General features: G+C 44.5%; 1 protein-coding gene across 2 annotated transcripts; it reads right to left on the reverse strand.

Moving 5' to 3' along the window:
* Positions 1 to 514: 514 nt before the first annotated feature.
* Positions 515 to 8935, reverse strand: PLAU (plasminogen activator, urokinase). Of its 2 annotated transcripts, XM_051982073.1 has the most exons (11): positions 8815 to 8935; positions 8432 to 8528; positions 7680 to 7713; positions 7379 to 7480; positions 6735 to 6909; positions 5194 to 5285; positions 4830 to 5022; positions 4452 to 4600; positions 3188 to 3328; positions 2699 to 2847; positions 515 to 1561 (listed from the first exon to the last, which is right to left on the reverse strand). In XM_051982073.1, exons 2-11 carry the CDS (start codon positions 8483 to 8485, stop codon positions 1391 to 1393), a joined length of 1260 nt encoding a protein of 419 aa, XP_051838033.1. In that variant the 5' UTR covers positions 8486 to 8528; positions 8815 to 8935; the 3' UTR covers positions 515 to 1390. The 2 variants fall into 2 exon arrangements, with proteins under 2 accessions (XP_051838033.1, XP_051838034.1); XM_051982074.1 differs by having other exon boundaries at positions 8432 to 8935.
* Between the last annotated feature and the right edge of the window lie 937 nt (positions 8936 to 9872).

Below are 9872 nucleotides of genomic sequence, written 5' to 3' on the forward strand. Positions count from 1 at the left end.
CTACAACAACAATATTATATGATAATTAATTCTGATGGACCTGGCTCGTCTTTAGCAATGAGATGAACCAAATCAGTTCCAATGGAGCGGTAATGAATTGAACCAGCTACACCCAACAAAAGAACTCTGGGAGATGACTAAGAACCATTACATTGAATTCCCAATCACTATATTTCCGTAGCAGAGATCTTGAATAAGAATTTGAATCTCTTCCAAGGAGGGGATATGTGGCTATAATGGTGACAATCATTTTCTTTTCATTTTTAAAGTTAATATATAAGCTAATATATGGTTCTGTTATTTCTATTTTGGAAATAGCTCTACTGTTAGAAGGGATTTCAGAATTCATTTAATCCAATGCCATCATATTCCTTTTAGAACACATTTAAGTATTATACAATCTCTTCTTGAGTACCCTGGAAAGGAGAAACTCACTAATTCATGAGGTAACTCATTTCATTTTAGGATCTGTTGTCATTTTCCATCTTCTCCTTCTCCAAGAGAGAGCCAAAGCTTTTCAGAAGAAAGAAATGTTTTTATTGATGGTGATCATGTGATACTACAAAAATAAAAATAAATAACAAAAATAATTATTAAATATTCAATGCAAGGGGCCGGCCCTCAAGTTACATAGTAGAATTTGGAAAAACACGTAGGGTAAATATCAAAGAGGAACGAGGATATGGAAGAAACCTAGACATTCAGTGTCGGTCACAGTCATCCCAGACCCCCTCATAAAAGGATTGAGGAGGGTACCTCAGGAGAACAGAGGTAAGACCTGACTGTCTGGGATACACCATTGTCTATACAGCTAGGAGAAGCACCCAAGTGCACACACACATCCCAAGACCAAAGGACATTTGAATGCCCACATAGATGGATACATTCAAAGCCATGTGCATAAGGATATTCTACTTCCTGACTAGTCCACTGGACTATCTCACTAGGGTCCCTATCCCTGATGTCTATTTCCACACTGGCCATAATCCCGTGAACTCCAAGGGCCTGGATCTCAGAGTTCAAGTTATAATTGCATTTTGTAAACATTTGGACTTGGGCTCCATGGTGAAGACAGATTCCTCTGGGGAGCCGACCTCTTCCTCTCCAGATCCAGTTTCAGATTCACCAGTAGTGAGTAACCAGATGCTCTAAAATCTCTGTGAAAACTCTAAAACATATGCTTCTGACCCTGGCCAAGGGGTCTGAGATAACAAGTGTCTAAGCTCCAATGTGAAGGTTAAATCTGTCTTTAAATTCCCTGGCAAGAAGCCTACATAGAGAGAACATCTCTCCGGAGAATGTCTTCACAGGGTCCAATGTGCCTGGTATTGATAACTCAGGGCAAAAGGGAGTAGCATGGCCTTCTCCTTCCTAAGCTTCCATGGTCTTCTCAGATTGGACCACGAAGGCCTGTGTGGGCCTGGATCCAGGGCAGGAAGTGAGAGACACGAGCATAAACGCCAGGTCTGTTCTTTTCAGCACAGCCAAGACCCCAGCTCACAACACCAACCAGAGTCATGCGGTCAGCAATGGGGCAGACCAGAGGCCCACCTGAGTCTCCCTGGGAAAGACAAGAAACAGAAGGTAAGTTTCTGGGGAAAAAAATCAAAGCTGCTAACTAGAACAGCCCTGTTGTGATGTGTCAAAGGGGCACTTTACCATGACTTTCTATAAAGACATATTTTTAATGGCAGAAAATTCTGATTTTTTCATGTCATGATGGTATTTACTTTGTGGTACTTAAATCCCCTATGTTTCAATGAAGGCTCCAAGCAGCTATTGGATTGCAATACACAGCAGATATAATTTACAAACCTTACCTGGGCCTTACTCTATCATTTTTTTCTTTTTCTCTCTTTTTCTGTCTTTCAAGGACAGACAGACAAGAGAGAGATGGGGGAATTTCCCATTTTATGACATTCTGGTCCTTATCTTCAAGGCTTCCACTATCCATCCCTACCTTACCTGCATACCCTTTATTTTCTGTTTCTCCCTAACATGAACTTTCTGCTATAGTTGGGCCAAGTTCTCAGTGCCTTGCTACTATGACACATTCATTCCATCTTTGAATGTCATGTCCTTCTCCTTTACCCAGAATGCTCTCCCCTTTCTCTTGACTATCAACCAATCAATCAACAAGTGTTTATTAAATACCTCCTATGTGCCAGGAATAAAAAATAAAAAATGAAATTATTCTTACCTATAAGGAGCTGACTTACTATCATCCAAATTATACTTATTTATTTACCAAGCCCAAGATCAAATCCTTCCTCATCTGTGAAGCATTCTCTGATGATTCTTCCTTGTATTGCTCTCTCTCCCTTCAATCTCCTTATCATTTATAATCTATAATATTACATTTTACATTTAAATATAATCTATCTTCTAGCTATCATTATTTTTGTGGGTATAAGTCTTGTCTCCCTAACTAGATAATAGACTTCTAAGGTCAAGGATCATGTCTTGTATTTCTGTATCCCCATAGTGCCAGGCACTGAACTGGATATATAGAAGATCCTTTAAATATATATTGATTGAAGAAAACCTTGTACTTTTTAAGCATGAAGGATACCAGAGGAGGGAGTCTGGGGTATGTGGAGGAGAAAAACTCTTCCTCCTTAGGGATGGGTATAGGAGAAATGGTGAGAAAGCTTTGGTGAGGGGCGCAGGGTGGGGAGTCAAGGACCAACTTTCTTACCTGGCAGGCATCTGAGGACCACGTGGGATGGGCAGCACACACCATCTGCAGGGTGACTTCAGAGCCATAATACTCAGGTTGTTGACATTCCTTGTGCGAAATTGGTCTCACAACTCCCATTTTGAGGTATTCTGGATAGATGTAGTCATCTGTGGGGATAGTGGGGATAATGGCCTGAGTTAAAATATTCTTTTCTTTCCTGATCTATCTTTCCCCAAAACCAGGACTCACTCTCTCTGTCAGGGAAAGTCCCCACTTTCTCTTCAACCCCAAGACAGCAATATGAGCCTGGGTAATTCCATTGATCTATAGTTGCTAGAACCACTGGCTATATCTATTTCTAAAGACTCCATATCCATCTCTGCAGGCTTCCCAACCTCCCAGTATCTGACTTTTTGACTTTCTCTTGCTCCAAGCCTCCAAGTTTGCTTCGCTTGACCTGATGTCCCTGGATCTCCCACCACCACCCTAGTCCCAAGTATCACTCACTCTGCTCTTCAAGTCCGAAGCCAGTGACCTCACAGTCACTGCCGAAGGGGATATCTTCATGTGCTGGGGGGAGGCATATGGTCTGCACGGTTCTGGAGGGCTCCGCACATTTACCAGTTCTGGAACGGATCTTTAGCAGGGCTGTGGAAATACATGGGATCGGGGAGAATGAGAAGAGAGGAGTATGACATAGTGAATAGGGTCCTGGATTTGCAGTCACAAAAACTTGGACTCTAATCCTGCCTCGGACACTAACTGACTTTGTAACCCTGGGTACCTAAATCACTTAACCTCTATCCATCTTATTTTCTTCCTCTGTAAAATAGAGGAATCTAAGTTTTTGATCCTATGAATGGCAGACCCAAGGGAAGGTCAGATAGAGGCCATCTTGCCGATCAGAATCACACAATGTTAGTACTAGATGGGACCTTACAGATAAAGAAACCGAAGCAGAGAAAGAAGTGACCACCTTCTGGTTTCCCTGAAGTCCCAGCTTAAATCTTAGTTTCTGCAAGAAGACTTTCCTGGTTTCCCTTAATGCTTGAATCTTCCCTCTGAGATTATCTCCAATTTATTCTGTACATATCTTGTTTCTACATAATTACCTGCCCGTTGTCTCCCTTTAGGCCATGAGTGTCTTGAGGGTAGGGACTCTGTTCTGGTTTGGTTTTTTTGGGTCATCTTTTTGTATGCTCAGAACTTAGTGTGGTACTTGGCACATAGTAGGTGCTTTATAAATAATTCTTGGCTTATTGACTTGGTCAAGAACATGTGGAAAGTCATAATATGATTTGGGATAAGAATCTAGTTCTCTTGAGTTCTCTCACTATTTATTGCATCATGTTGCCTCCAAGAGCCAAAGGTGATAATTGGGAAAGGAGGTGGTATCTTTTTACATCTAAATCAGGTTAGAAACCTTCTTCCTGAGGTCAGTTATCATTCAAGCCCTATGTGGGGAGCTCAAAGGACAGAAAACTGTTCCTCCCTCTTCTATAGCTCCTTCCTCTGCTCCTGAACAGAACCAGACCAGGACCAAAGGACGATGGTCCTTTTGAAAAACCTTGGATCTCTTCTGGAGAGCTGCCTCTGCTGTGGCTTTCAGCCAGATGCCCCTTTTGATGTTATATATCAAGAGTCTCCAGGCAGGATCTCAGTCCTCCCCATCACCACCTCCCAAGCCCATCTACCTCATGCTGTTGTAGTGAGTGAGGACATCTGTGTTTCCCTACCATTCTCCCCACAAGGGCTCCCCTCTTGCACTCACCAATATCATTGTGAAAAGCGATGGCTCCAGTGCTGAAATTCTCATGTAAAATCAGCTCCTCGATTTCAAATGGAATCTCTCCAAGGAACTCAGAGTTGCGCTTTGACTGGCCCAGATACAGAAAGTAGGTCTCCCCATTTTTAAGTTTACTGTAGAAACAGGGTTGAAAATTGTCAAGACCTGGTAATCACTGATGAAGGACCCCATTCCCTCTAGCCCTCAGGAGTCACCTAACCTTATGACAGTGATTAATCCCCTATAGGGAAGGGGCCTGCCATTGCCCCTAGAGGGAGGGGTATAGATTATTTGGGTGACAGGTGGAGTCATGGGCCAGGGAAGCAATGTGAATCTGTGAGTCTCTGGGGTGGGCAGACTTACGGAAAGCAGTGGGCAGCACTGATTACCCAGCAGGAACTGATGAGGGCACCCCCACAATTAAAGGAAGTGCTCCCCCCTAGATGCCTCCTGTAGATGGCGGCAAACCAAGGCTGGTTCTCGATGGGTGTTCTGTTTCCTCCAACAATCTTAAAGCGGGGTGTCATAGATTTATGGCCACACTGGAATCCTTTTTCTGTAGGGGAAGACAGGATTTCATGAGGGAGGTTTCTTGGAGCAGTCTTAGGTCACCAAAGACTAGGCAGGACCCCACATCCATCCCACTTCCCTCCCATCCCCAAGCCCCCTGCTCTTGGGTGAGAATAACTAAGCAGTGGGTCAGTGTCCAGTTTCAGGTCTCACTCACCAGTAGGACACTGGGGCACTTTGCATTCACTCACATACTGCTTCCTGCCAACCTCCACAAAACACCATGGCCTCCTCTGGTTGTCTGGGTTTCTGAAAATACATAAGAAAAAGTGAAATATAGGAAAAGTATCATTTAACCCAACTAAAATTTAAAGTTTATTCTTGAGTGGGCCAGACCAGGCTCTGGGAATGAAAAGGCAAAAGTGCTTTCAAAAAGCAGACTTTTTGATTAGTGGAGGTAGGAGTGGGATACAAAATGCATAAAGATAAGTTCCAATGTAAAGAAACACAGAGAGATCGGAAAAAGAATTAGAGAACATATTAACTGGAGGACATTCCAGAAAATTTGCTAAGCTGAAAGGAAAACATGGATAATGAAAAAAAGAGCCAAGTAGACATGGGAGACAGTTAAAAAGAATGAAACCTCACGGAAGCATAAGATATAACTGTTGGGCTTGGGGAATAAGAAATAATCCTATTTGTCTGAAATGTAACCTTCCTGAAGGCTACAAAAGGCTTCCAAAGTTTAATAAATCTAGAGGGGATAAAATGGATACGGATATTGGGAGACTTCAAATGACCAGATAGAGGAGTTTGTATTTTTTCCCCAAAGGCAATGGGGAACTATGTCAAGGATTTTGAATAGTGGAGTGACAGGGTTAGACTTTGGATAGCATAATGATTATTTTGGCAGGTGGGATAGAGGATGGATTGAAAATAAAGAGAAAATGGGAGGTAGCAGACCAATTAAATAGGCTTCTGGCTACATGAGTGGAGAGAGAAAATGTAAGAAATATTGTGAAAGCAGACTTGGCAACTGATTAGATATGGGATATGGGGGATGAGAAAGGGGGAGTGACTCAGAGGATGGGAACCTGAGTGACTAGGAATATCGTGGTATCTTCAATAGAAGGAGGGAAGTTTAGAGGAGGGATGTGTTGGGGGATGAGGGTGGGTTAGTGTGCTCCTAATCAGAAATCTGTCTTCCTAAGACTCTCTAGAGAAGTGTTTCTAGTCTACCCAGCCTCCTTTCCAATGCCCCTCATCCCTTGGGATTTTCCCAGAAAATCGTATCTTGAGGAACCTCAGCAAAGAGTTGGTGTGAAAAGCCCAGGGCCTAGGTCTAGTTTGCTAAGCTGAAAGGAAAATATGGATAATGAAAGAAAGAGCCAAGTAGACATGGGAGACAGTTAAAGAGAATGAAACCTCATGGAAACATAAAATACATAAGATACATAATGATATATACATAGTAATCATTATTATACAATACAATACAAAATAAGATACATAATTACAAAAATAAATGGCTATAAGAAAAATTTCCTGTAAGAGTTCCATCAAAGAGGATACAGACGATATATTTTAAAGTTGTGTAGTGAGCTAGGAAACAAAGAAATTTGCTCTCTAAAAGATTTATTGTATACATGAATAAAGATTACAAAACTGGGGAGAAAAAGAAGCCTATCCTGGGTTTGAGGAGGATGGAGTGGGATTGGAGAAAGATAAAGGGAATAGTATTTATCACTTCCTTCTCACCTGCAATAATTGTGCTTCCCCAAGCCCAATTGCATTGCATCTGGCCGGTTGGCATGGTACAGTTGTGAAGATAAGACGGCTGAGTTCCACTTCAAACAAGTTCTGCCCCAGATGTCCTGGCTGACCATCCCTCGATAAGAGTGCCCATTACCTTTGTAGCATTTTTGTGAAATGTCTGAGGGATGAAATGGATATTAGGGGATATTGAGATAAGCTTGATGGGGAGCATGATGTAATCAGTTCAGGGTGGAAATGTAGGAGACTGGGAAGGCGGCCTCCTCCTCCCACCTTGCGCTGCCTCTAGTTACTTCTCTGAATGTGTAACTTTGTAGTAGAAATGCTACTATGGCATTTCCTCCAAGACAGGAAAATCTGGGTCAAGTCCTGTCTCTGACACATACAAGGTTCTATGAGCATGAGCCTCTTAGTGAAAGTCTCTGCGTTACAGAAGTTAATGATTAATTGTTGGAGAGTTTTTCCTCTATGAGGAACCTGGGAGCTCCCCACACCAATGAAATCACATGTCCAGTCCTCTTTCATCCCTTTCTTTTTCTTCTCTTCACCAGAATCCCTTCTTGAAATCCCTGGACAGCCTCCCCCCTAGACAGGATTCAGGTGTTAAAGATCAGGCAGGATTCAAATACCTATCTCACAATGCTCCCCAATGAAATTTTCCGGGCAAGAACAGCGATGAATCTTGTAGTACTTGTAGGATATGCACACACCGTTATTCAAGCAGCCACAATCTGTTGGGCATCGAAGACATATGATGAGGTGAGGCAATGGAAGGGGAGAGAACTCCTGGGAAGGGCCTATTCATGGCAGAAAGTGGAAGAGGACGTTTCTCCCAATGGCTTCCCCAAGAAGTCCAAGTAGCAGAGGGCTAAGCTACTGGGGGGGTGGGGGGAAGGCGGCGTGTAAAAAGAGCTACAGAGGGCTACTCACCTGAATCAGAAGCATAATCACGTTTTCTCAAAGCCTAAAACAAAACAAAATAGAATGAGAATGGGAAGAGTGGTCTCCAAGGAGCTTTATGATCTGTTCCTCCCCAAACTGAGATGTTGACAATTAAATCCTTCCTCCTGCAAGAAGCTTTCCCTGATCATTTCCCTGATGATTCCCTGATCAATGGGGCAATTCCCCGCCATTGCTCTCTCTTTGACATTTAACTATATACCACCTTTTAGTTTTGTTTCATGTGTGCTATAACTTTTATGCACACACACACACTTATCCACCTACTCCCGCCCACGCTTCCCAATGGAGAAATCCCCAGATTTTCAGCCATCCCAACCCCCACCATCATGTGCATTGCGGATCTGGAATTTAGCTCCCGTTTTTCCTCCCTAATTTCCTCTCTTCTTTAGAGTGCAACAGTTCCCTGGGAGGGTTACTCTTCCAATCTACTTCCTTCCCTAAATTCTATTCAACCCCCAAAGCATTTATTGCCTGTATTACATGGCACTGTGCAGCCAATTCTTTTTTCTTTTTTTGGAGGGTCATGTATTATTATTATTTTTGTGTGTGTGCAGCCAATTCTGAATCATGGCCCATTGCCCTCTGAGGAAATCTATCTCAGTGGGTTAATCGGGACCTTCCCCCACCAGTTCCCTAGCCCCTTGCAGTCTCTCCCTCTCCCTTCAGTTAAAGACTCCCCAATCTCCATCTCCCATCGTGGGCCACGGCGGGACACTCACTCTGCAGCCTAAGGCCAGTACACACAAAAGGAGCGAAGCGAGCAGGACTCTCATGGTGGGTTGGGTGAGAAGGTGGCTTCTGCTCCCGGCACTCAGCCTACACGGGAAAGAAGAGTGAGGGTAAGAGGAGGACTGGGACCTTGCGATCCGGGGGTGGTCTCAAATCGGGGGAGGTCCCTGTGCTGGAGCCCTCGCCGCTCCTCCCCCTCCGGCTCCGGCTGCTTCTCCGGGTTCTCGGACCCTCGGAGACTGGGGGAGGCAGGGCAGGGACTGTGACTCAGCCGGAGCCAGGCGAGGCAAGCGAAAGGAGGCAGAGAGGGTGCTGCATCAGCAGCGGCGCGAGCATCCCGGCTCGGCGCGCCGAGGCAGGGCGGCGAACTCACTGATCAGAGGCTCTGTCTGGTGCGGAGGGTCAAGCTCAAGTTCACACTGAGCGCTCTTCTAAGTGCTGAAGAACTCCTCGTGTCACTGTCTAGCTCTGCAGAGGCTGCGCTGCCCTATATTGGATTCCACTGCCTCCTTAGCCCCGCCCTGGAGGAAATCCCTCCCCCCTTCCTCCACTGTACCCCTCCTTCCCTTTCTCCTCTAGTTCCTTCTCTCCGCCAGCTTCCGCTCCCAGAACGCTGCCGGGCGAAATGGGAGAGCAACCCCCCAGCCTCAGGGATCCGTTTTCTTCATTAAGGCAGTTGACAGGGAGACCTGAGAGGCAGAGAGAGGCCGGGAAGCTTAGAGAAAGCGTGAGAGCTAGAGCGGGAAAGCTTGAGATGTGTAATCGCTGGGAGAATCACTTGCTTCAATTTCCTCCTTTGTACTAAAGGGGGAGGGGAAGGGAGGATGTAATATCCTTCGAAATACTTAAATCACACTGTTTTGTTGAGCAAAGCAGCGGTAGAGAAGCAAACCATTCAGCATCCTTCCTTGTTGAGAGTAAAGTGATCCCCCCAGCTGCACAGGTGAGAGCGAGGGGCTGCTGGGTAACGCAGTGGAAGAATTATTTTATTCTAGCCTGCCTTTGACTCTTCCATCAATGTCTTCCTTAGTCTGTTAGTTGTTTGCTCCCCAGCACCGATTCCCCAGATGCCCAGGGATCTAAACACTTTCCTAAACTTTTATTAAGCTACAATATGTACAACGCACACACAAGTTGTTATCTCAGCCTAGAAGGGACCTTGGAGAGTATCTGGTCCAACTATCTCATTTTCCCAGGAAGCCGAGATTATGACTTGTCCAACATCACACAGTAAACGGCACCACCTTATTTGAATCCAGATCTTCTGACTCCAAAGGGGTGACATGATGGATAGAACGCTGTCCCTGAAGTCAAGAAGAATCCTTTTTCTGAGGTCGGGACCTCAGACACTAGCTTAAAGTGATCCCAGGTAAATCACTTCTCCCTGTTTACCACAGTTTCCTCCTCTGTAAAATGAACTAGAGAAGGAAA

The sequence above is a fragment of the Antechinus flavipes genome, chromosome 2, assembly GCF_016432865.1.
Source record: "Antechinus flavipes isolate AdamAnt ecotype Samford, QLD, Australia chromosome 2, AdamAnt_v2, whole genome shotgun sequence".
NCBI classification, from domain to species: Eukaryota; Metazoa; Chordata; class Mammalia; order Dasyuromorphia; family Dasyuridae; genus Antechinus; species Antechinus flavipes.

Excerpts from the sequence above, each read along its gene's own strand:
- PLAU (XM_051982073.1), bottom strand. The coding sequence starts at position 8,485 with ATGAGAGTCCTGCTCGCTTCGCTCCTTTTGTGTGTACTGGCCTTAGGC. Across the intron at positions 6,910-7,378 it reads TGGGGAGCATTGTGAGATAG|ACATTTCACAAAAATGCTAC; the intron begins GTATTTGAATCC and ends TTCATCCCTCAG. Across the intron at positions 5,023-5,193 it reads AGTGCCCCAGTGTCCTACTG|AAAAAGGATTCCAGTGTGGC; the intron begins GTGAGTGAGACC and ends CTTCCCCTACAG.